The sequence below is a fragment of the Euleptes europaea genome, chromosome 9 (genome assembly GCF_029931775.1).
Source record: "Euleptes europaea isolate rEulEur1 chromosome 9, rEulEur1.hap1, whole genome shotgun sequence".
In the NCBI taxonomy this organism is placed as follows: domain Eukaryota; kingdom Metazoa; phylum Chordata; class Lepidosauria; order Squamata; family Sphaerodactylidae; genus Euleptes; species Euleptes europaea.
This window is the reverse complement of record NC_079320.1, coordinates 48,020,835-48,047,788: the sequence shown is the minus strand read 5'-3', so window position 1 is coordinate 48,047,788 and position 26,954 is coordinate 48,020,835. Positions and strand designations below refer to the sequence as shown.

Below are 26,954 nucleotides of genomic sequence, written 5' to 3'. Positions count from 1 at the left end.
ATTTGCTTTAGGACTCGCAAATGTCTACACTGCATTTTTGCAACCAAAAGCTGGGAAGAGCTAGGAAGATTGTGTCGGTTCTCTCTAACCATCCTGTAGGCAGGGAGCCAGGCGGTTGCCCAAGACCATAACTAGGCAAATGTCTTCTTTACCAGTTGTACCATCACAGTTATAATGTAATTACCATACTCTCAGTTCTATTTTTGAAGTAGTCGCTCTGGAAATTTTTTACCCAAATTTCTGGAAGCCACAAATTCAGCTACATTGTCTCCATTTTTGTTCTCACAGAAAAAATTCAAATTGAGTCATTTGTGCTCTGTAGCAGTTCTCAAAATCCACCTATTTATATAGACTAAAAGGTCACAATACTTTCTGTAGCAAAGGTAATAGGAATGTTATGTGCCACAGGACAAAAACTGAGGCTTTTTGTTCTGTCCAGCTAAATTTATCTATTATTTAAAACTTAAATTGGGATATTTAAGAATTAATCATGTATTTCCCCTCCCCAATCTTCCCAGAATACAAAAAGATTGCTAGATAATGAAAATGCCTGGCTTAATTTTGGTCTACACTGACCATTCTATTACTTTCGTATTCAAATGCTGCTCCAGAACAATGCAAAATTCTGGGGAATGAAATTTTAGGGTTGTAGAAAGCATTTTACCTTGGCAAAACAAGTTCCACTTCTGAGAGATCCTCAGGCCAGTTGGTGATCAAGCTCTGAGGTTGTACATCTGGACTACACGCGCTGCCTTCATCGTCACTCTCTCCCAGGGCACTGTCCGAGCTCTCATTTCTAGGAATGTTCTCTTCCATTCCGAAAGGATGCTTCCTTCCAGTATCCCCACAGGGGACATCCTCAATAACCACTAGGTCAGAAACATGCCCATCAGCAGAACTCTTTGCATCACAGTTAAGAGAACCACTTGCTGGGTTTTCACAGCATGTACTTTTAGCTTCCTCCAGTTTTCCTAGACGTACGGTTTTGATTTTGCTGTCAGAAGGGGCAGACTGCTGATGTAATACTCGAGGTGCAGTTGGCGTTTGTGTTTTACTCGTTTTCTGCCTGGAACGTGGCTTATAAGAGAAGTCTGCTGCCGAGCACAGAGATTTGCTCTTACTCCAGAGTTTCCCCAGAGTTTCACTCATCTCCTTTCTTTGGATTTCTACATCGGACTCTGGTGAGGTGGAGCTTCCAATTTGGAAGGTAATTCTTTCCGAGTGAGGGCACCTCTGGTCAACCCTCACAGGAAACTGCACAGAAGATGCACTGCCAAGCAGCTGGTCCCTTTCCTTGCGGTGGTTACCATCATTTATTTCTATAGTTGAGTTCTCCAATTTAGCTCGTCCTCCAAATATAGCTTCTGAACTGGCTATGGTTTTACCCTTGTTCACCTCCTCCGTGATTCCTTTAGGAGAGCCTGAGTTGGATAAACAGGAAGATACCTCAGAACTCTGCTCAACATTCACTCCATCATGCTTTTCCATCGAGCTTGCAGGCTCGATGCAGCTCTCATGTCCCACAGAGGTATGCCGTGTAATCTTCTGAGGCAGATGAGGAGGCACAAGAGCAGGTTCCTTTCTAAAAGTGACTACCACATAATCAGATTCCTCAATGTCCCCTTTTTCTAGAGCTGTCGTGATTTTACATCCACTCAGGGTTTGTGCTTCTTCACCGACTTTCCCATTCAAGGTCAGCTGGTCATCTTGTAGCTCAGAGCACCGTAAGAAGTAGGTGAGAACGTAGAGTATGCGCTGAACCAAATCCTTACGTTTGCCAACCACCACAGTCCGTGTCATCCTGACAGGAGACCCTATAGCACCATACAAGTCACCTATACAAAGTACAAGAAAAATAAGGAGACTCACACACTGTACGTGTTGTTACTTCAAATGGATGGAGGTTGCATAAAGAACAGATGGTTGAAATTCAGCACCTATCTGTGATGCTCTAATGTTCAGGATTCACCACTTTCACCACCATGACGGGTCTGATTCCTAGTCAGGAAAGCCTTTATGAGGTGAAAGGATATGGCTCAGTGGTGGAGCACATATGACTCTCACATAAAGTCTCAGATTTAATTCTTGGCATTTCCAAATAAAGGATCTTGGACAAGAGGTTTTAGGAAAGCCCTTTACATACAGTGCTGCTGCCGGCCAGAGTAGACAATATCGATAATATGTGCCAATGTCATGTCATGACTTGGTTTAAGGCAATTTCCTATTACATTCAGCATTTCTTTTTCCTTTGTCAAAAGAGAGACTCTTGTGTAAATAAGTTACTATATTTGAAGAAAGTTGGTTTTCATACCTTTTTCTCTACCTTTAAGGAGTCTCAAAGTGGCTTACAATCGCCTCCCTTCCTCTCCCCACAACAGGCACCTTGTGAGGTAGGTGGGGCTGAGAGTTCTGAGAGAACTGTGACTAGCCCAAGGTCACCCAGAAGGCTTCATGTGGAGGAGTGCGCAATCAAACTCTTCTCCAGATTGCAGTCCACCATTCTTAACCACTACACCACACTGTTTCTCTCACAACCTTGCTTACATCACAGAAAACTCAGGACACGACTCAGCCAAAGTTAAGCCCTTTGAAATCCCACTGATTTTAACAGGAGAATTTTTAAATGGTGTGCTTAATTCTGCCTCTGAAATCACCGGGACCTTAAGATGCTCAGTTTTGGCTAGAATGTGCCCACAGTATTCCACTGATACCATGTGATCTGCTCCTTTTTTTGGGAAAGGTTCTTTCCAAGTTACAAGCAGGGTTGTGTACACTTTGCACTAAAAGGAATTTCATATCTGTACAAGCAGCTGAATTCTGCAACCTATGTCAAATTGTGCCAAAATATAGTTTGCACAATTTAGCAAAGAATGCCACTGGATCTTTGACTTGGAACTTCTGTCCACCTCACCCTTTGATTTTTGGTCTAGTTTTTTTTTTTTTTACTGCATTTATATCCCACATTTGTCCCACAATGCAAAGTTCAGACAACATACATTGGACACGCACACATTCTTTCACACAGGCACTGACTGACCAGACCCACACTCGCTTAGCTTTAGCAAGGTTGTCGCATCATTAAAGAGAGGCTGTAGCTCAGTGACAGAGTATCTGACTTGGCAAGCAGAAGGTACCAGGTTCAGTTCCCAGCTTCTCTACTCCAAAGGATCAGATAATCGTAGATGTGAAAGACCTCGATCTGAGACCCTGAAGTCGCTGCCAGTGTGAATTGACCTTGATGGACCAATGGTCTGACGCATTATAAGACAGCTTCATCTATACCTGAGCCTTCAAGACTATGCCCGTGGAATCACCCACACAGCTCTTCTTTGCCTGAAGCTTTTATTTTTAAAGAAAGTAAAGTCAGTATCCCAGTGCTGAGCTTGATCTACCAAATACGTTAATTTTTGGTGGATTATCTGGCTGTACAGAGAGCAGTCAACAGAGCTTGTACAGCTCATGATTGACAGATCTACCCTACATTTGTTCAGCTCCCGAACAAAATCTATTGCTTGAACCTATGGCTGTGCAAAGGAGTAAAAAGGTAAGTATCTAGCTTGTAGCCTACTCAGGTACCGCTAGAGGGCACCATGTGCTTCTTAGTGGTCTGGCTATATGGACAACAGAATAAGGTACTGTATAGTGGACTCCCGTTTGCAAGATGCTTCTGAGAAAGTGAACTCTGACTCACAAGAGATCATGCTGGAGGGAGGAAATGTTGTTAGTAGTTAAGATGTCACTGGACTTCTGTTTTGTTTTGCAAGTCTCTGAGCTTTAAAGAGTTCTTCTTCAAGCTACTACCTGGGTACTCATGAACAGATTTTAGTAGATATAGCACTTATGCCCCCAAAGATGCACTGAGCCTTATGCAAGCTTGTGGGTGTACTTCCAAGTAGCTTTTGAATTGTTGGGGATGTGATACATTATTGCTCATTATAGGATTTTATATGTGCTTACATTACTGTATACCATTGTAAAGCTCAGGTTTTGGAAAGTATTTTAAATGCATCTGTAATCTCCTACCGTATGGCTTAGATCCAGCGACGTGCAAGTGGAAACATAAATGGAATTAGTGCAGTTCCACTTGTACATGATCTTGTGCAACACCTAACACAGGCCTCCCTATATATTTGTCCTCAGAAATTGGTTGCACAAGAATTTAAGCAAGCAGCAATGCAAGTGGGGCTACAATAAGTTTGACTTAGCACAAGCAGCCACCATGGTCTTTTGCTTGCCTTTTTGTTTGCTCAACAGCTCTAACGCAAGTGGAATTTTTGCACTGGATCCAACCCAATATATCAAAACCCTTTTTATACGTACATGCACTAACACATTTTATGGATTCGAGCAATCAGAAGTTATTCAGATTATTATTGTTATTGTTGTTTTCAGTTTGGCCTGGAAATTTCTCACTGACCGAGCTGTGCCCAAAGTGGATTGTAAGGATGTGATCTCCCCAGCATGTTCACAGATTGAGAAGCCCGTTTCTCAGAGAAGGCCTTGATGGGGGGATGGTCGACCGGCATCACAGTAGGGACCCAGGCCAGGTGATAGGTCAGCACGGCAGTTAACAAAGCAGCTAAGAACCTGGGGGAGATAGTCACAAAGTGAGGAACGCTACAGTAAATCTGCCATTTCCAAGCAGAAGCAGCAAAAAGAGGCAGGAGGGAAAACGAACATACTGGTTTCTGCTGGTCTGTTCTATCAGGACAGTGAATTCCTTAAGGAAGTGCTGGCACAACTGGCTCTTTTCCGAAGCACCAGACATCATCGTAAGCCACACAGGCTCTGCAATCCTTGGAACTGAGAACAAGTTCCAGACGGTAACCCTACCAAAAGAGGAAAACCCCAAGAACAAATCTGTTAACCAAGAAGAACACATTATTCAAAATACAAGATTGCTTTGGCCTGCTCTGCATTGACAAGAAAACTCTTCAGCTCTCAAAGAACCATCATCCCCAAAAAACAGGGATTAGCAGGATCCTTACATCACTGCAGCCCTTTTCAATTGTTACACTTGACTGCACGTATGAGTCAAACACACCATCTGCACTCCTCTTGATATAGGCAACTGCCGTTTCTTCTGAAAGAGCCAACATGTCAATGTTCAGCCTCAGTCCTCCCAAAGGAGAAGCAGGGAGAGTCACCAAAGCCCTTCAATTGGCCTTCTGTCAATCACCTGTGTATCAAATTTCTTTGAACTTTTCAAAAAGGTGAGATGTATGCATCCTACCACCCTGCTCAACTGCATGGTAGAAGCTTCGTCTGATAGAAGGAGACTTCTCCACAGGAAGAGCCTCTTTTACTGGAAAACAGCTTCTTCTGCCAGGGGTAGCTTATATTCATAGCAGACTGGAATGGGGATACATCCTAATTAACGCATCAGGAATAGTCTACTTTAAGCATTTCTCTCTCACACCTTTCAGCCAACTTGGTTCTTGAAGCAGGTTACAACAACAAAAAATAGAACCACCAATTAAACAAGTTTTTATATGTATGTAACACACACACAAACCTCTGCTGCTTCCAATTCATGAAATTGCTACATAAGAGACTTTGAAGGTATAAAACTGCAGGAGTAGTTTATAGTAGAAACATTAGATTGAAGTGCAAAACGGATGGAGCACCACTCAACAGTCTCAAGCATCATCTCCTGTCAACACGCCCTGTGGGGATCCAACACCTCCTTGGTCCTCCCTGTCTTCCTCCGTGGTTCCAGCCAAGACCCCAGGGCAGGCCAAAGCCTCCTATCTTCCTAAGTCTGTCCTCTGCAGCCTGCAGAAGACATGGAGCCTCCTCCCTGATCTGCCTTTCGGCCTCTTATATGGGCAAGGCTTAATCACATGCATGCCCAACTGCTTGCCCCTAACCTTCCACACGTATTCCCCCTTGGCATGATAGCCTAGCCAGCCCAGCCCAGCTGCTGCTGGCAGCTCCTTAAAGGGGCCACTTAGTGCTGGACAGGAGTTATGCATGGCCTGGCAATCCCAGCCTCTTGCCATTGAGGCAGCCATAGGAACTGTTGGCAGACTGGAGCTGGGGTCATCGTGGCTGTGTGTTGTTGCCTGGGTAGGTCCAAAGGAAAGTCTAGCTTCAGACATACCCTTTCACCTCTTCTTTCAAAGGAGAAACAAAGCTCACAACAGTAGAAAAGAGCAAGAGCCCAGTAGAACCCTAACAACAGTTATCTGTAAGCAGTAGATGGTTACATAGAGTTTTCATCTGTTTAAATTCATTCGTTATGTACTTTAAATTCTAATTGGATAGAGGAGGACTCCCTATGGGTGGAAAGGCAGCATAAAAGTGTCCTAAATAATTAAAAAAACATACACACAGAGGAAATGCCCACTGTAAAACCTAACAAGGGTCATTTCTACACATCATCAAGTACCCTGGGCTGCCAATGAAAACAAGCCAAATAAGAGAACTTTAAACTGCGTGTTTACATTGTGTTTTCGGTTTAGTCTCACATGCTCTTTTATGTAATCCCTATCCACCCCTTCCATCTTGGCTATGGCCCCAGTCAGGTGCTTTAATAATGAGCTGAAATACAGCCAGCTGATCAAACACCCACCAAAGCCAGAGTAAAGCATGAAATCCTTTCCCAAATAACAATTATTTTTTCAAAAGCTAGCAGTTTCTCTCATTTCACCCTAGCATACACTTTACAGACACTGTAACAGTATCTACATTTTGATGATAGTACTAAATTAGTTGCGATAACTTTGTATGTTATCACTGCGGTTGACATTTATGCTTGGGATTGATTTACTGGCATGCCACCCAATCTGTTAGCTTGGACAAAAACAGAGCTAGGAAACATGGAGCTTTTGGGATAAGAAACATTCAACAAAAGTTTCAGAATACACAATGGCAAGAAGAGTCCTTGGTGCTGAGGGAACCCATTGATAACAATACTTAGCATTTGTACAATGGTTTTGAAAGGTCAAAGCACTCTGCAGTTGCCTTGAGGTAATTCAGGCAACAGCCCTGTAAGTGTGATGACTAATTTGTTCCAATATTGGAAGAGGTAGCCATGGCTTATCTAAGGCCACCTAGTAATTCTGTCGCACAGATGAGGTGCTTTCACAGTTCCATCTCTTAGCTACTATGCTAAACAATCAGAGTGTGAATACATGTAGGAGAATTCTTGCATTAAAAGCCAAAAGGGCAGGGGGGAGAAAAAAAAGACTAGTTTTAAATAGTAATTATGCTTTTCCCCCCACATAGGATTCTCTGACCATTTTGCCCAAGTTAAGACTAGTCTCAGATATGTAGCCCCCTTTTAGAAACTTGGGGGTACACTGCTGCAGATAACACAATGATAAATGTTATCAGCTACTCAGTCATCCTCAAGAATGATTGTGTAATTATGATAGTGTATGAGTGCTGAGGGGAGAGGGTGAAGGATTAGCAATGCCCTGTTGCCTGTCTCTTATGAATCAGCTGTCAGACTCCCCCCCCCCCCAGTGTGTATTCCCAGCAAGCCCTGACCTGGATGGCCCAGCCTAGCCTGATCACGTCAGATCTCAGAAGCTATGCAGGGTTGGCCCTGGCTGGTACTTGGATGGGAGACCACCAAGGAATACCGGGGTCATTATGTAGAGAAAGGCAATGGCAAACCACCTCTGTTAGTCTCTTGCCTGGAAAACCCCAAAAGGGTTGCCATAAGTCGACTGCGACTTGACGGCACTTTACACACACACACATGCCCAACAAATGAGCGTGGTAGCAAGAACACTTTTGGTCATCTTTATTGGCTGTAGAGAATTATGTGTAGCAACATCAGCTTGTACTGTGATGTGATGCGGCTAGGGTTCAGTGAAATGCTGCCCAGCAGCAAGGGAATGCCCTCCCCATGCCACCCTGGCCATACAAACCAATAAACTGCTGGCTTCGGTGACCTCCCTTCATCAACAGATATCTCAAGGTGCTTGCCAAGTTTTTTTCAAAAAATTGTTTATTTTAAAACTTTTTTTAAAAAAGTGATCAGCCAGATTTAAGGTTGTTTATTTGAAAATAAATAAAATAAAAACTTGTGTCTTTGATTACGAAGGGATTTAAGAGATATGCCACTTTTGATTGTGGAGGAACCAGGGAAATGTTGTTGTTGGAATAGCGTCTATGAGACTCATATTCAGACACCCATCCTGACATGAAGCTTGTTGGATCACCTTTCTGTGGGATGTCAGTCTTTCTCTCTGTCTAACCTACCTCACAGGGCTGTTGTGAGGGAAGGCTGTTGTACATTGTAGGAGGGAAGACTGTTGTACATGATCTTGAGCTCCTTGGAGGAAGAGTGGGATAAACATATAAGCAAACAAACAAAAACCTGCTCTTGGCATTTGTGTGGGAGAGGCGATCTGTACTACGTACTTAAATGTGTTGCTGCTGCTCCACTCCTAAATGCAAAAACTTGTAACACATTAAACAAGCTTCGAGAACAGGTCTGGACAAAGCTGCCACTCGTCTCAGCCCTCTTCCATTACCACGTTTTTTAATTTGGGCAATCTGTACCATGGCATTTGCATTCCCATCATTTACCTGGAGGCTATAGGGCAGCGGAGGTGCAACTGTGCAGAGTTAGTGTCAGGAGAGGGGGGAATCTATTCTCTAAGACAAAAACGCAGGCAAAATCTGGAAAGCACGTAAAGATTAGGGTCTCAAGTGTGAAATATGACATAATCACTGCTCTGGATGCACCCTAAGAAGAAATACAGATACACTGTGGGTGTGTTTGTGCATCCCTGTACTCTTCCGATACGATAGCACCATACCTGAATTCACTCAGTGCATCCATGACACGGCTGATGTAAACTTGAACTCTTTGGCTAGTTTCTGCTATTTTCCTACAGGTGATCATAGCCTTGGGGAGAAAGTAATCAAAAGCAGGTTTAAAAACGATGAAAATGATCTACTGAAGAACTATTAAAATGTAAGTATTAGAAACAAAGACCAAATTACATGCCTCCCCCCAACTTTTAGTCCTTGTTTGTAATCAGCATGACCATTATTCTAAAGATGTATTTCATGAAAACAATATAAAATAGTGGGAGTGGGGACAACATCACAAAGAAGCTCTTGGACCCAACAGATAAAATGGGTGGTGGGTGGGTTTTGGTCCATAAACCTTTCCCCTCAGTTCCTGAACACACATTTTTGTCCACCAAGCACCAGAGGCTCCTCTTCGAAGACGCCACTATTACATGAAGTAGGTGTACCTACTCCTGCTATTACATTCAGAATTAGCGCAATACCTAGGAAAAGACAGTGTGACTTGATAAAGAAGACCCACAATCAAACTTCCACTTGGTTATGGAACCCCTGTTGAGGGTCCTCCTTGACATAGGAGGTAACAATCGGAACAGTTTGCTCTTTACCATTTCAATGGCGCTCTTCAGCTTGCTCATGTGTGATTCAAATAAAGGAAAGTGAGAGAAGAAGAAGTCCTGGAAGTCCCTCTGTGCCGCTTCCTTTTCTGGCAGGGAGAAAATGATGCTGAGAGCTATCTTTTTTCTTCGAATCATTGCAGGGTTGAGGCCACAGCTTTCATCTGCCATGTTGAATGTTTCTTCGGTTGACCTGCGAGGTGCAGGGTGGTGTGAGGGGACAGGAGAGAAGCAGAATAGTTACTTGTGTGGGATTTTTTTTTTTTAAAGAACACCTCTACTACTCAGACCTGAACAATAGATTCAAATTAGGCAAAAATAAAAGAAAATATAACCCTCAAACTCTGATGTAATTTTGTCCCTGTTTATTTGCTGCATTTAAAATCCATTCTCTCACACACAACCACTAGGGCATTTAGAGTGACAAAATCGTTTCCTGTGCCAGTGGTACCTTAGGCTTAATAATAACTGATATTTTGACTGAAGTATATCTTTAAATATATAACCTCCCTCAAGACAATGCTCCCAGTTCAGATGTGCTTGTTATGCTCAAACAAGATGGTCTGGCCTGGTTTTCCCTCCATTTTATTTTTGTAGAATCATGTCCTGAAAGCAGTAATTTTTTGACAGACAGAAAAATATTTTACAATAGAAGCCATTTTAACTTGGGGGGGGGGGGGCTGTTTGAACACTGTTGGTTGTCATGCTTAGTGTTAGAGATTACCGTCATCTCATTGAAATGACCTTTACAAGAGTTTTTAGCCACGTTGAGGGCTTTGGCTGTACAGCAGGATTAGAAATTCAACAATCAGTATAGCTCCTTTTAGAAACAAATATTAATCAAAAATCACCAGGTACATGTACAACAAACTTTTTAATACAAGAACTGCCACAGTGCTGTGGTTAGTGTTTAAAACCAGTTCCATAGATTGATCATATCACATTACATTTCCATACGGTGCACAGCAGAACAATTCCTCTAATTAACTAGTTGGCATCTCAGTTTACAGTTGATAATGCAAAAAGAGGAATGCTATAGACTTCTGTACAACCGGTTTCAAAAGTACCCAGGGCATAGTCACCACCACCACCAAAATGGCAGACTACAGAACGCCTGGGTCAAATGTCAAATTAGTGATGATATATCAGTAGAAGACTCTTCCCATCATCACTGCATTTATATTAACACATTATGCACTAGCATGTGATGAATTAAGGGGTACTAAGTTTTGTAAACATGTTACTATGGGACCAGAAGAGATTGAGGATATGATGCAAATGAGCTGGGGGCATCCACTAAACAATTTGTTCATTGTGAGGGTTAGCCAATTGGCAACATGAGAATCATAATCAATATACCTAATAGCGACATGTGACCCCCCCCATCTGTGACGCCTCCCATCTGTGAACACCTAAATCTGCAGATTGGGGGCCACATCAACGCTAAACAGATTTTTCTGCAAACTTGGGGGACTCCCCAGGTTTGCAGAAAAATCTGAAATGTTAAATATATATATATTGGGAGAAAATGGCTGCTTTGGAGGGTAAAATCTATGGCATTACACTTAGCTAAGGTCGCTTCCCTCCCAAAACCTCGCCCTTCCAAGGCTCTACTTCCAAATCTCCAGGTATTTCCCAACCTGGAGCTGGCAACCCTAAGGCAAACTGATCTCTGTAGTTGGGAGATCTGTTGTGATTCCAGGAGATCTCCAAGCCCCGCCTCAAAGTAGGCAACCCTAGAGGGAGAGAAGGACTCAGGAAAAGGGGAGAGGCTATGAGAGCTTTCAGGAAAGGACACGAGGAAATAATGGAGGAGGAGGAAATTAGATGCCCCCCACAAATCTTGGCAAGGTCCCAGGTTCAACAGCTGGCATCTCCAAGGATCAGATGTGAAAGACCTCAACCTGAGACCCCGGAGAGCTACTGCCAATTACAGTACTCAGTACTGACCTTGACAGACCAACAGTCTGCCTAAGTATAAGGCAGCCTCATAACATCTCCCCACCTATACATTAAGATGATCAGGAAACAAGTTGCTTCTTGTGTTTACTTAGAAATGGCACATTTGAGTGGAAGAAATTTCACAGACAACCTCTTTCTAGAGAAACCCACCAGGCCTGCACTATTACAACCTAGTTAAAAACATTGTTTGTCCTACCAATTCTTTCGATGCTTTTTTACTTCATCTAATTCTAAAACTGCAGCTTCTGTAGTCAATTAGTGTGGTCTATCAATGATTTTTAATTATTCTTTTCATTACTTTGTTTAATCCTCTTGGAGTGATTTCTGTTAGACAGAAAAACACCCTAAACATTTAAATGTAAATAAATAAGATTCTGTACAAATCTGTTCTAGGAAGAATATTTCTTAAAAACCTACCACCTCGGAATAATGCCATTTTCCAAACTTGTTGTTTGACTTCGGAGCCAGCGGCGCTGGTAGCTACTAGAAGAGGAGCTTGGAGACGGCAGTGGAGTCATCAAGAGGCTGCTCAAAGATGCTGGCAAGAAAGTAAAAATATCACAACATTTCCTAAGGGTGTTTGTTACAGAGTAGTTCCCTCAAGCCTCAGGAGATCGAATCTTACACCTGTCAGAGATATCCAAAGTTTCAACTTGGAGATAAAATGAAAGCACCACAACCAAAACTGATAATTACTCCTACATAGTGAGTTCACACTTGATAGAAAGAGTTCATCCTACTTAGTTCTCTGACAGTGAAAGAGAATGAACACCCCTTTACCACAGTGATTATGTTTCTGACTTTCAACCACAAAACAACTAAGAGCTAAATAGGTTCGTGTGGGACAACAGGTATGAATAACTGCTACTTTTTATATTTTCACAGGAATGGAGCCATTGCTTCTTTGTCCCAGAATCCTTCAATGCAACTAATTTTTTTTTGCACTCAATATAGTCTAGCAGCTAGGGAATCAATCATGTTTTTGTATGGTCCTTTCTCCACGAAGTGCTGGGAGGCATGCAAGATCATCTCTTCTCGCCATTATTTCCTTCAGAGCCACCCTGTGAGGTATGATGGCTGGGGGGAAGGGGTGACTCCACTGCTGGCTCTCACCAGTGTGAGGGAAAGGAGCAAAGAAATAGATACCTGATCGAGCAATGCCACTGTCTCTGTCTTCATTTTGACCCCTGCTAGGCATGTCAACGGGTGTACTATGCGCTGAATTAGAGAGAGAAGGAGATAATCATTGAGATGTGACAAGTGTCCTCTTTATCATCAGCATTCTAAATCAGAATCATGCAAGCAGTATAGATTCAGCTCTGGAGTAATGGCCCAAGTTAATTATTTTAAAAGCAAACAAAAGTAAATGGAGTGAAAAGGTACACACATACACCAGAGTGTTACTCAGAACAATATTACAAAGTGTTAAATATTCCAAGGAGTTCTTAGCTAAGTTTGCAAACAGCAATGGAGGGGGGGAGAGAAACCCTGCTCCAGATGGTCCTCCCCTTCCCTGTTCCGTTTTGTGTAGTTGGCTGTTGCTGGTTTCAGAACTGCCTCTCTTCACCTTGTGGGGGATGTAGATGATGTGGGGGGGGGGGTGCGGGAGAATCATAGAATCACAGAGTTGGGACCACCAGGGTAATCAAGTCCAACCCCCTGCAAAATGCAGGAAATTCACAACTACCTTTTCCCCGCACACCCCTAGTGACCAGAAGATGGCCAAGATGCCCTCCCTCTCATCATCTGCCTAAGGTCACATAATCAGCATTGCTGACAGATGGCCATCTAATCTCTTCTTAAAAACCTCCAGGGAAGGAGAGCTTACCACCTTTTGAGGAAGCCTGTTCCACTGAGGAACCGCTCTGTTAGAAAATTCTTCCTAATGTCTAGACGGAAACTCTTTTGATTTAATTTCAACCCGTTGGTTCTGGTCCGACCTTCTTAGGCAACAGAAAACTCAGCGCCATCCTCTATATGACAGCCCCTCAAGTACTTGAGCATGGTTATCATATCCCCTTTCAGTCTTCTCATACCCAGCTCCTTCAACCTTTCCTCATAGGACTTAGTCTACAGATCCCTCACCATCTTTGTTGCCCTCCTCTGGACACGTTCCAGCTTGTCTACATCTTTCTTAAATTGTGGTGCCCAAAACTGAACACAGTACTCTAGGTGAGGTCTAACCAGAGCAGAGTAAAGTGATACCATCACTTCGCATGATCTGGACACGTTGAAGAAAGGAGTACACGAGCACCCACCCAAGTATACACCCATGAACGAATACAGCCATCATGGTACCCTTGAGCTATCAGACTAGTGCGGGAGGCACCCAGAGTGGCACCTATTCCCCACTCCATCTGCTTGCTCCTGGCCATACGACCTGAACACATTTATATTGTTAAGCGTAAACCGAATAGTCAAGGGTCTTCCTCTCCACATTCTATTTTCCGCAAAGTTGTTATTCCGAGAGAGGAAACCCTGTTTTTCCAGTACTGCTCCCTTTTCCATCAGACTCAAATGACCACAGTCTTTCAGCACATCTGTTGTTGGAGCTTTTCCCACACTTAAATAGGCAGCAAAAAAGCAAAGACCACAGGATATGGGTGTGTGTGTGTCTGTGTGCGCGCACAAGTTCTCTTTTTGGACATTATTATGTGGCAGAAGGTCAAGTCATGTCACCACTGCTTTTCTTCCACAGATTGGGTATTAAACACAAAATTTTCAGCACGTTAATTAGAACATCAAAGATCCCAATTATAGACTTTGCATTCCAGAGAAAGGTATCTTTTCTTTTTGCAGTACACAAGGAAGACGAGAATCTGATATATCTAATTTACAAGAACACAGTAACAGGCTCAGTGTAGGTCAAGGCTGTTTGACTTTGTACTTCTGATCCTGGAAGTGTCCCTTTTATCCATCCATATCTTTTAGCTGAGAGCTCCTCCTCCAACCTCAATTAAAATTTGTTAAAAGTCATTTATTCTTACATAAAAAGACAAATACTCCAAGTGACAACTTTCCCTTCCTTTTCAGCTGGCTTTTATTACCAGCTAGGCAGGGCAGCAATAATTTCACAACACGATAAAATTCAGGCTACCAGAAGCCTTATTAAGCAAGAAAAAATCACTCGATTAAAAAACATGCAACATTGGTGACTCATGAGTGATTAACATGCATTTCTTTGATCAGATGGTAGTTTTTACACCTCCAAAGATAATCATCAATTCTAAAATGAGCATATCCAATAGCATTTAAACCAGTTGATAATTAGAGGAAGGGGGGAGAGTTACCAGAATAGGAAAAAATCTCAGCACACCAGCATTATTACATGTGAAGAAAGGAACATAAATTGTCACTGCACACCAGCAAAAAGATCCTCTTAAAACTGGAAAGGCTCTTTTATCTGTGAATAAACAGTACACTAAGCAGTCCAGCTAGCAGGCTCACGTGACTGAAACTGTTGCACACAGAAAAGATGCAGCTGAAAGTGATGCAGTTAATGCAGCCTGAGAGGTCTCATTTGTTGCAAAACAAAATCAACAACACCAGAACCACCATCATCGTAACCCCTTCATTTGTGGAGAGCAATTATTGATCACACGCCAAAGGATTTCATAGGAAGCTGAATCCGCGCATGTGGGCACACCACAGTATGCTCAACATTCCACACCAACCTGTGAAAAAAGAAGCACTCCGAATGAGCCCCCCTTCAGACACACCATGCAGCAGTTTGCCGCTACACAACTGTAACACACCTAAAGATGCAACGTGGAAAATACACAAAAACAGATTAAACAGCAGTGTAAGGGGAGTAAATACAAACTAAAGACATGTGGTCTGAGAAAAAGACAGAGACTGTAAACGTTGCATATGTTTACCTAGATTATTTCCATTACGACAGGGGCCCAAACCATTTGGATTAGAGTTCAGCCTGGCTACATTAGCATCTTGGTTGATATATTCATAGCTGCCTTGCAAGCTGAAAAAGGAACATCCAGGAAAGGGTGTCAGGAGGCAATCCACGTTTGCTACTACTGTACAGTTTGTCCGTAGTTGGCCAGCCAAGATTGGAAAGTCTTTTCGCATTTTCGGATGACAGAGGCAAACTTTGGTTTTAGGATTTGAAATAGCTCTGTGTGTATTACAATTCACAGAATTTTTATGTGTATTGATGACAATATGCACAGGATTTTCCAAGTCTTCTGCTGTTCTTTCACATTCTAAACATGTTTATTTCCGCCCTAAGTAGAACCACCAAATCCCCTCTGTTTACCGATGAATCCCATCAGAATGGCTCATATGCACACATAGCAGAGGTGTGACCATCATGTGACAGAGGAAAAGTAGCCGATGTTGATGAATGGTTTTAGTTTTTTCTCCCCCAAGTTATAACCATCTGAAGAACTCCTATATGGAATTAATCTTTTTCTCATCTTCATGAATTTAGCTCATTAATGCTGCATTGTCAAAACCCACTTAATGTTTTATTCCCTAGTATATTACCCACGTGAAGGAAAACTATAATCTCTTACAGACTTTGATACCACATTGCATGTGTACATCTGCAAAGGATTATTACTAGATACTAGAGAGTATTGTGTGTAAGTGGTATGCAGCATGAGACAGGAAGTGAGAAAGGACACGGGGGAAATATCAGAAGTGTTTTTTTGTTGCTCAGATGTGCCTACCCACCATTTTAGAATGTTTCAGGGCAACGGGTTACCAAGCCTTTGCCAGTATTTCTTGCCGTTACGGCAACACACAAACATTCCACGGAGCAATGACACCCTGCCACACCACAAGAATAAAGGAGCAACACAATGTGTACCGGGACAACAGACAAGAAAAAAACAGTACCTGATCCCCCCCCCCCCCACCATGTAGTTACTACATTTCTGAGTCATGGCCACAGCCCGTAGGCTCTGCTTGACAGCTCTTGTATATTCTGTTACAGATGGTCCAGCTTTTTGACTGCTCATGGTCAGGCAGAGTTGACGCCTTATGCATGAACCAATAAAATCACTCCCAGTAATTTATCATTTGGTTCTTATACTTACTGTGGCAGAAGGTTTTACCCCCCCCCCCTCTTATTTGAGATTTGAACTGGGACATTCCCTGTTCTCTCCTGAGAATAAGCTTGGTTTACTGTTTTGAATGCTCAGCCCTAGTCCAGAAATCCTGATTTGTAGGCAAGAAAAACTAATATGCTAAAGCTTGGGAGTACAATAAAGCAGGTTTCTTTCATCTTTAACCTCGGCTGTCTGCTTGTGAGGTGAGAAGGAGGGCAGAGCATATGAGCTTAAGCCTGAAGTTTATTCCTGATGCCCAAACACAGTGAGTAGAAACACTCCCCCTCCATAAACACAATGAAAAAAGAAAGGAAACAGGTCTTACCTATTTGTACTTCCAGAAAAACTGCCCACTCTGGCAGAGAATACTTTACTCATCATAAGCTGTGGAGGAGAACTGTAAGGATAAACAATTATACTGGTGGTTCAGTAGTGCCAGCAGCAATTTTACAGTTTTGACACGGAACAGGAGACACGAGCTCACCGTATGTAGTGGATTTTCAGGGTGGAGCCTTTGTAACTCATCGCCACGGAACCAAACATCATCTCTCCCAACATGTTGACATCAGAAGCTGGCCTAGTATACTACACGTAAAGGAGGGGGATAAAAACCCAGTGTAAAAAGTCATTTTCAAAGGATGAGCAAGATTCTGCTTTTAAATCAACTGAGCTTGGAGTATGGTTATGTAGTAATTTAAGCCCTAGCTGGAACAGACATACAAGCAAATGGAAAATTATCTATATATGTAGCCTCACTGAACCATTACTATGCTCAGTACAATCTGCTTAAACATCTTAAATAGGCAATGACAATGGCGTATTAGAGGTAGTTTTGAATTTCCAGCATTGTGCAGGGGACTGGACTAGATGACCCTGGTGGTCCCTTCCAACTCTATGATTCTATGGTTACTGATTTTTATTCTCGTCTGTTCTATTGGGGGGGAGGCAAAGGGGGTAAAACTGCTTTGTTTCGGTTTAGGATTTTTAAAGTGGCCATTTAAGATAAAGGATCGGTTCACCCTCATTTCCATTTTCCAGTTATTTGCTGGTAATTCAGATTTTCTGATGGTTATATCCAGTGCGAAGTTTTCGCTTGCACTAGAGCTCTTGCACAAGCAGAAGCGCAAGAAATAGACCACGGTAGCCCTTGCGTTCTTTTAAATGTACAGTATTCCTCACTCGTGTTTCTGCTCACATAAGATCTTGCACATCTACGTTCTGGGCGTTATCATATATGGGGAAGAAAGCACCACGAATAATCAGCACTGTGTTCGGCTCATTTATGTTTCTGCTTGTGTGTGGCCGGATCCAAGCCTGGACAGCAACCGAAGAACTCAAGGAAGAGCCTGGTTCAAATCTCACTTCTGCCATGAATTCACTAGCTGGCCTCCGGCAAGCCATCCTCTTTCTGCCTCAGCCCTCATGGCAGAACAGACTTAGATGGGCTAGACTTCCAAAAGTTTGGTTAGTTAAATTCAGCCATCGCCACCTTACCTCCACAGCCTACAAATCTTCACCTTCCCAGCAACCAGGCTGCATGGAAGTGAGCCTGTGTGTGAAGGTATTCTTACTTTCCTGCCAGACTAGATCGCATGGCAAAACATGCTCTTGCCTCTCTCTACTTTAGTATCATGCTTTAGACATGAGCATTCCCTTTTTACAGTGCCTTTTACCATTTTAAAACGCTTACGTTTCATGCATCAACATGTACATTCCAGGCTTTTTAAAATTATGAATTACTTCTCCTTTTTAATTTAAAAACAAATCTGTGCCTTGGATTCTTCATCCTTGCTCTTGCTATCAGGATAAAACCCAGAATATAACTTTTTATACGAGGCTTGTAATAAGGTATTTCTGAGAGCCTGAACATCCACAGATAGGGCTGCCAGGTCCCCCCTCTCCTCTGGTGGGAGGCTTTCGGGGCAGAGCTGAGGGGAGTGCGTGCGTGCAGCCATGCTGACACGCGTGTGCATCACTTCTGGTTTACAACCGGAAGTGCCGCATTGCGAGGGGCCTTATACCACTCAAACTGGGAGTTTGAGTGGTATAAGGCCCCTCACAATGCGGCACTTCCAGTTGTAAGCCAGAAGTGATGTGCAGCTGTGTGTGCGTGTGCGCGCGTGCATATTTGCCTGCCGGTTGGCGAGCAGGGGGGTGGATTGTCGGGGGTTTGCCTGCCACCACCGGGCAACCCTATCCACAAAGGGAGGATGAGAACATACTGAATACTCCGGCAGCATCTTAAGTGACGGTTCAGCAATTCCACTTCCCGGCGTAGTATAACCTACAGAAGTATTTCCTTTAAGTTATTTAAAGACTGATGCAAGTTCATTATGCATTAGGTGGTTTTTTATTTCATGCCATCCAGATATACATACAGGTGCTGGTTGACATGTACAAATTACCTGGTACTTTGGAAGGTCACCCTTTGAATGCTGTCTTTTGTCCACAGCAGGGCTGCAGGGAGAAACAGCATTGGTCCCATTGCTTGTTTGACCACCCTTGCCAAATGTCTTTCCAGAGGCATCCTACAGGAGGAAACAAACAAAACAGTTACGCAGCTCTCTCCCCCTAATATGTCTTCAAACAAATCTTGACTTATGTGCCAAATACAAATTGCTTCCTTTAAATCATTGTGTGTGTGTGGTGTTTGCCTACCTCTTCAATGCATGCGCCCCAACTTCTCTGCATCAACTAGCAGAGCTATGTAGGAGACAAAAAAGAGCAAGTCTTTTCAGTTTCATGAAGCAAATTGATAAATTAGGCCTTGGAAGGAGTCACGTGGCCCACCCACTTTTTCAACTAGCGCAGGTGGTCAGCATCAAAGTTAAGACAAGACCTGGCATATGAAAAATCAAGTTCAAAAGTTTCTTTTTTTAAATGCACGTAACAGCAATTAAAAAAATACCCTTCTGAGCCAAAGATGTCTCTCTAAGCAAGTCTGCTGCAGCGGGTCTTTTATTTAAGGTAAGCCTGAAAACAAAAATCAGGTTGGAAAATCAATCCACTAAATGAGGCCAATCTTTTTCAGAAACTACATTAGGGGCTTGCCATGGCGCCAAAGCAAGTAGCCAAAAAGTACCAGGATTGCAGGATACAAAATATGATCACTGACAGAAGAGAGAGGAGTTTATTTGCAGGCATATGCAAAACCTGCCTAAAGCATCACCCAGTGTTTTGACAGAATGCGAGGTAGAATAAAGGAGAAGGAAAAGAAAAACAGGGATCTGTGGCCATAAGGCAATATCTGTCATTATCCTGCATTTCTGCCAAGGGCAGCAGACATAGCTCTCACCTTCTCAATTTTATGTTCACAACAACTTTGTGAGGCAGGTTAGATGGTGGAACAGGGGCTTGAACCTGGCCTCCAAAGTAATAGCCCAAACACCACACAGGCTCAACATCACCATTATAATAAACACACCTTGATGAGTGAGAAAAGAGCAACACTGGGTACTCAGAGAACGAACAAGGGCTTAAAAGGAAAGGAGAAATGAATTAAAAGCCAAAGCACAGCGCCCATTTCTTCTTTCAGAATTAAAGACCTTGTTTTTAGTGACATAATGCACAAGCATAGTTGGATCCTTTCTCTAGCTCTATGAAAATGACTGGCCTTTTCACATTTCACCACCTTTTCACATTCCTTTTGTGGGGATTTTGCTTGGTGCTACATTAGGGTTGCCAACCTCCCACTATTAACAACTTATCTCCAGACAATAGAGATCAGTTCTCCTGGAGAAAATGGCTGCTTTGAAGGGTGGACACTATGGCATTGTGCCCTGCTGAGGTCCCTCCCCTCGCCTGATTCCACCCTAACCAGGCTCCCCCCAAAACCTCCAGGTATTTCCCAACCTAGAGCTGGCAATCCTATGCTACATTAGTGTAAGCGTTGCTTATTTAATCCCCAATGTGACTGTCATTAGGAAAAGAGCAAAAAAAAAAAAGTTAGCAGTCATGTGCCGGACACATGCTACTGACAAGGAGAGAAGGGTGTGTGTTGGTGAGATCTGCTTGCTCCGGGGCCACCAACTGGAAGAGGCAGAACACAATGCAATAGCTGGACCAAATGATTAAACACACTTGCACATACAAGCACTTAGCCAGGGGTGCCAGATAAACCAGCCTGGTGGGAAATTGGCTCCACTTGTACATTTTCTTGCTCCTGTTAAATAGCATGAAATTAGTCTACAGGAAAGTGCTCAGTAATGTGGGACACACAACAGAAACCAAACCTGGCTGGTATGAAATCACACATAACAACCCAACTATTGAAGCTAAGCCTTGTGTTGAAACAGTGGTCAAAATTACTCCCCCTCCCCCCCGCCCAGGATTCAACCATCTGGGAAATAATATCCTTGGACGCAGGCTTATCTTGTGTTTCTCCTTTAAGAGCCAGAGGCAGGGAAAGAGGGCATCTACTCAGGTGCATAAGGGATGCCAGACCATCAACTGGGTTTCCCCCCCTTAACAGGCAAGAATGGTCTGTTCTACCAACTTAAACAAAAATATTGCAGGTGTGGTGATATTGCAGTTGAAGAGAAGTTTAGTTTACTAATGTGAACATTTCATACCTGAAGAGTGGTCTCATCAATCTTGTGGACTGCTGTGGAGTCAAATAAGACCTGTCTGCCTCTCCTCTCACAGTCTTGATATACTATCAAGCGGATTTCATTCAGGTCAAACCCTGAGCAGGTCCAGCTGTGAATTGAAAATACAATGATGGACTTGTGCAACCTTATCTCTGTGTGGACAGCAGTAAATCAACCAATGAGGCCTACAGGAACGGTCTAATTCAACAAAATCAGAAAAGGCTGTATACAGAAGTGACTTTCTATGGCTCACTCCAAGTGCCACTTTGGAGCAAACTTTTCTCTCTCCCAGGCTTCTCTGGCTGGTCTTAGTACTGGCTCTATAAGCAAATTTACTCAATACAAGTAAGAGAGTCATCGGTAAAAGTGACTTAGTTGAGTACGAGACGCAATGTGGAACAGAAATCTCAGGTCATTCATACACTGTTTTTTTTTTAATGCATATATATATATTTAACAAAATGCCAAAAGGAAGTTGGTGATTGAGCTAAAGTAGCAAAATGTTGCCATTTCTTTTCAGCCTAAGTTCTGCATAGTTCCAAATTGTGGATTCCTATAGTAAGATCCAAGAGCCCCGTGGCGCAGAGGGGTAAGCTGCAGTACTGCAGTCCAAAGCTCTGCTCACGACCTGAGTTTGATCCCGACGGAAGTCGGGTTCAGGTAGCCAGCTCAAGGTTGACTCAGCCTTCCATCCTTCCGAGGTCAGTAAAATGAGTACCCAGCTTGCTGGGGGTAAAGGGAAGATGACTGGGGAAGGCACTGGCAAACCACCCTGTAAACAAAGTCTGCCTAGAAAACGTCGGGATGTGACGTCACCCCATGGGTCAGGAATGACCCATTGCTTGCACAGGGGACCGTTACCTTTAATAGTAAGATCCACTTGCAAAAGTAGGAGAATGTCACATACACAAAGTACGTGTATACTTGCACTGTTCTCTGTAATGTGAGAACACTCCCACGTGCACACCATTAGCCCTGGGTCCCAAAGGCCTGTCTGTGCAGTTACAAAACCCTGAGGGCTCTCACATTACTGCAAACACTGCAGGGATGCAATCACAATTCCTGTAAGCTGGACCAATAATATCATCGTATCTTTTTTTGAGAGAGAGAAAGAGAGAATAAGGGCAGTGTTTAATAGGATGATGACGGTTACTGTAACAATGATGAAATTGTGGTTCATTTGTTAAAAAATTACATGTGTACTTCACGTAATCCTAAAAATAGTTTATGGTTAGCAAAAATACCCATAAAATACCATACAGTTCAAAAACTGGCAAATCATTTATAAAAACATTAGGAATTCAGGAATACACTGGAATGTTGGAATGTTGGCAATCAATTCCAATATCATCTTATCTTGAAGAAACAACAAATAAATAAAGCACTGTTCAGTCTTTCAAAGATGGTTTTAACAGTGTATCACCTTGACAGCCAAGAAGGTCAATTAGTACATTAAACATTTTTGGAAAGAAGTTCAGCTTTTTTTTTTTTTTTGGGTAGAAGTTCAGATGTTGCCTTGAAGTTTCCCCCTGGAGTTAGTACTTTAATCTGTTTGCCGAACAGCCAACCTGAACAAGAAAAGAATTCTTGCCCAGTCCATCAGGCGATTGCTCTGCAAACAACATGAAACATGCACTTGTAGACCATTACCCTCAAGTCCCATGACAGTACCCCTTTGTACCCATTGAAGTATATATTGACTTTAGAACACGTGCCCCGCTCTGACTCCTTCATAGTGCTGTCACATGCTACTGTAACCCAAAGCAATACATTTCCAACAATGATATCTGGAAAAAATACTCCCAAGACACATTTACAGATATAGGACCAAATATTTGCAGTTTACCCTGAGGGGTAAAACAAGCTTTTGGTTGCTATCCTCTGACAAAAAATACCTTACAGGCGATTTTTCCATGCACCCAGTTCCTCTCATTAAAACTGAAGCCCATTGCTTTGCTGAAGAAAAAGTACGGTTACATTTTTCAGTTCTCAGTTTATTCTGTTTGCTTGAAATGAGAGGATTTCCTCAATACCTTTTGACACCTACGAGGAATACAGGATATACAGCAACACATACAATCTTCAGTATGTGCACTCCTGAGAAGCCTAGAAATCATATAGTATCTGAACTCCTTGATTTATCCAATAGAACACATAGTGTGAGAAAAGGAAAGCTTTGAAAAGGGGACAGAGGGCCAATGAAACATCTACCTCGCTCTCTTTTCAAAATACAATTCTAAACATTATTGGCCGGCAGCAGATGTGCTCAATAGCCAATCTCATAGATTTTATAGAAAATTTACCACACAGCCTTTTACAATATCAAACATCAACATGTTGGAAAGAAGTTTACAGTGCTCAGTTATATAAACAGGAGTGCACTTCTTTCTTACACTAAACCACGCTCCGTATTCTGAACAAAGTCTGTCTGTGTAAGTAAGTGCAAGTTTGCCTGTTCTCCCGTAGTTCTTGGCTGGATAGCTGAATTAATATACTTGGCTCTCATACCACAGTTTAAACATTTGAAAAATGAATAAGTCTCATTATAAAGTGATTTGGTCTTTCATGAGAGTTCCACAAAGCAGTAACATAGGTTTATCCTTTATTTAGTACATTTTAGTCCTGCCCTTCCTCCAAGTATACATGGTTCATACCTGGTCCATTTTATCCTCACAACAACCCTGTGAGGTAGGCTAGGCTGACAGCGCCTGGTCCATGATTACCCATACCCAACATGTTTCGACTCTGGTTCTCCCGGATCCTAGTTCAATCCACTGGCCACTTTTGGTGGACAGAGGGAGAAGCGTTTGACATAAGCTTTAAGAATGTATTCTCTACCTCATTTATATCCCGACCTGCCCCTAAGAAGCTATCATGATGAACCCCACTTCAACCATGCTGCACCCTTGCAGAATTACAAGCCCCCCCCTTTTCTTTGCATTGCATGGCCTAGCAAGGATTTAAACCAAAATCTTCTGCCACCATTTGCATATTATACCTATGCTTCTGAAAATTATTTGCATTATTGCATCAGTCCTACAATTCTAGTTTGACTTATCCTGATCAAGATCTACAGTATCCAAAGAATTACAAGCCTGAGCTTCAGTTTTAAAATGCTTATCTCAGAAAGCATACAATTCTTGCAAGGTACTAGCTGCACAATCTTTGTCTTTCCCCCCGAAACCAGCCTGGTAAACATCCTACTTTCTTGGACTAGTTTGGCATGAGAGGGGAAGGAAAAGAGAAAGGTGTTTGGAATGTTGGTATAAAAATTGTACTTCACAGAGGCAGACAAGCTTGCAGTTTCATATCACTCGGAAGAAATGTTCCCTTAAACACATTTTGTATCTCCCACCAAACCAGTCTGTTCTTCTGCACAGCTAAATCATCTGCCACCAATTTTATGTTCTTAGGTAAGAAAAGAGAAAGAAGCAATTTTGCTTTTGACAAATTTTTCAAACCTGCCCTGATGGACGTCAACCACATCACCATTGAGGGAGTTTCCCTCATTGTTAAACAATGCCCCATTTCCATTTACCTAAATGAAAAACCCCAATGGTAGTTGTTTCCGGGTCAGGTTGATTCATCAACTTGATTTGTTAAAACAGATTCTTTATGATCTCAACTAAGGAAATAAAAACTGTTTTGTAAAAAAAAACCTCACTTGATTTCTTGTATCCGCTCCTGAATCCACAAAAGAATTACAGAGTTATCAATTGAGTCTAGTATTTAACCATAGCCAAATATAAAATATTTCAGTGCAGTATTTATTATAAGCAACAGTTGCTTTGAGGAAAGATATTATCTTCCTACTTTAATTTTGCAGGTTTCTCTTGCACATCCCAGCATTCATTTGTATCTAACATACAAATAACATATTTGTATAAAGCAGAGCAGAAATAAATGATCTTTTAAAAATACATTTACCTGATAATCTTGTCTTAATTTTACATACAAAGTACAAGTGCGTACAGTAGAAACTTTGAGCATACGCCTTTGGGGGGGGGCTGTCTTACTTTCAGGGTTATTGTACTTTTGGATAAACACAGTAAATCTAACTCCTTCCTTCACAACAGCTACGTTGCATGGAAATAAGATTTCTTTTCACTTTTTAAAAATTAAATTAGTTAACATTGTAGATAATACATTGAAAGAGACATAAAGACAACTTGTCACAATTTAGAAGTTAAAAAACCTCTATACATGCTAAAAAAAAAAGATATCATTTTAAAACGGTTTCCCAAGTAGCCACTTTTAAAGTTGGAATTATCAAACAAGCATCCAACTCTGCGTACAAAAACTGCAGAACACTTTTTTACATTAGGAAGAAAACAAAGGTATCTTATACTGCAGTAGCAAGGCAACACCAACCGTACTCCCTATATTACTGATATTACTGCTGGCTGATTTGACAACGTCAAGATCAAAGTGTGGGGGGGCAGCACTTAACGGTAAGGACACCATGAGATAGAAGCTTGTGCCTGCACTTGAAACCATACTTCATCATCCTCTTAGCCTGCCCCCCATCGATAATTTAGGAACACCCAAGAAACAATAAATTCAGAAGTTGAGAGGAATTATTCTGAAATACCACCTGTTAGGAAAATAATTATAAACACTAAAAGACTGATGGCTCTTTTTATATTTCTAGCATAACGCGAGGTTAAAACACCAGGTCTCCCAATGAGCCCAAGAAATATTTTGAATGAAGCTTTTTGGAAATGAAACTTTCATACCTGTTGGATACGTCTTCAGTAGCTCGGTTTAAACGTTTGGTGCTGTTTTCTGCCCAGCGGGGTTTCTTAGCCTTTTTCAGCCTTGCCTTTGAAAAACTATTGACCAGTTTACTAGGGGAACCATGAATTTTCCTTGTGTTTTCTGTTTGGCTTCCTGCGCTGTTTGAAGTCTTCGGCGTACCTCCGCACATGTTGAGTTCTGATGTGCTCTCAGTCAGATACATTCATAGTTTCTTCAAAATATCCAGCATGCTTTTATGAGATATTCACATAGGGTTTTCTCCATTATGGCTTACTATTTACCAGCAATAAGCTTCCTTCTGACAATTAGAAATGCTAATCAAGAACTTGTTAACATTCAACTGGTTTCCTCCTTCATAAAAGAAAGCCTTGCTGTATGGTTAAAAACCAAGATTTCAGAAGTTATCTTTATCTAAGATTCTACAGCATGTATTACAAATCAAAAAATGCTCCATAGCAAGTACGTTTTAAAAACCATAGCATAAAGATCCAGCCAGCTCTAAATGTTAAGCTGTTCAGTGTAGGAGCTATTAAAAGCTGTGACTACCTCGCTTCCTGGTATGCTTCTGAAGCTAGCAATTATTTGATCACAAGACCTAACCAGATGGCCTTGGATAGAGTGAGGTTGCTTTCCCATTGACTCCTCGGTTGCAAAGTTGTTTCAGACCTGGCTGCAACACCCTTTAATGGTACCATGTGAGCAAGTGTCATCTGACAACTCTTAGCAACCCTGTGTCTCAGCACCATCATTTCCAAGGAAAACAGGAACCTGTCACCAATGCCACAGGTTATCAGTAGGGAATGATTAACGCACAGTGGAAGGGAACCCTTTAAAATTTTGTGTACTCTGATGTTTTTACTATTATAAGTAACCCAACAAACAGGCTCTGACAGCTGGGAACTGGTGCACGGAGAGGCAAGAAACTGCTTCAAGAACTCAACAGAACTGTATATTCTGGAGGGATGCAGAGAGAAAATGAGACTTGAAATATCAGACAATCGAGATTTTAAATCTCACAAGCTATTAAAGTTAAGTGGATATGCTTGTTGTCCTTCTGGCTCTGATGCATAATAATAGCCGGACTGAAAATTTAAGAAAAGGAACACAAAAGGATGCTTTTCTGCAGTATGGTTGGGACACGCCAAAACAACTGAATTGCTCCCCAACTTTATTAGCTCCTCAGCTTT

General features: G+C 42.1%; 1 protein-coding gene across 1 annotated transcript in view; it reads right to left on the bottom strand.

Annotated features, from left to right (window-relative positions):
- FNIP2 (folliculin interacting protein 2) overlaps positions 1-25,941 on the bottom strand; it is a 33,081-nt gene extending 7,140 nt beyond the window's left edge. The window contains exons 1-13 of the mRNA XM_056855243.1: positions 25,746-25,941; positions 20,992-21,118; positions 18,826-18,948; positions 16,905-17,005; positions 16,746-16,817; positions 15,230-15,330; positions 12,498-12,569; positions 11,769-11,889; positions 9,381-9,582; positions 8,778-8,866; positions 4,683-4,829; positions 4,418-4,587; positions 665-1,835 (exon numbers count right to left, since the gene is read on the bottom strand). Of these exons, the coding sequence (XP_056711221.1) occupies positions 665-1,835; positions 4,418-4,587; positions 4,683-4,829; positions 8,778-8,866; positions 9,381-9,582; positions 11,769-11,889; positions 12,498-12,569; positions 15,230-15,330; positions 16,746-16,817; positions 16,905-17,005; positions 18,826-18,948; positions 20,992-21,118; positions 25,746-25,936 (2,687 nt within the window). The 5' untranslated portion in view covers positions 25,937-25,941. The remainder of the gene's footprint in view (positions 1-664; positions 1,836-4,417; positions 4,588-4,682; positions 4,830-8,777; positions 8,867-9,380; positions 9,583-11,768; positions 11,890-12,497; positions 12,570-15,229; positions 15,331-16,745; positions 16,818-16,904; positions 17,006-18,825; positions 18,949-20,991; positions 21,119-25,745) is intronic.
- Positions 25,942-26,954: the final 1,013 nt, after the last annotated feature.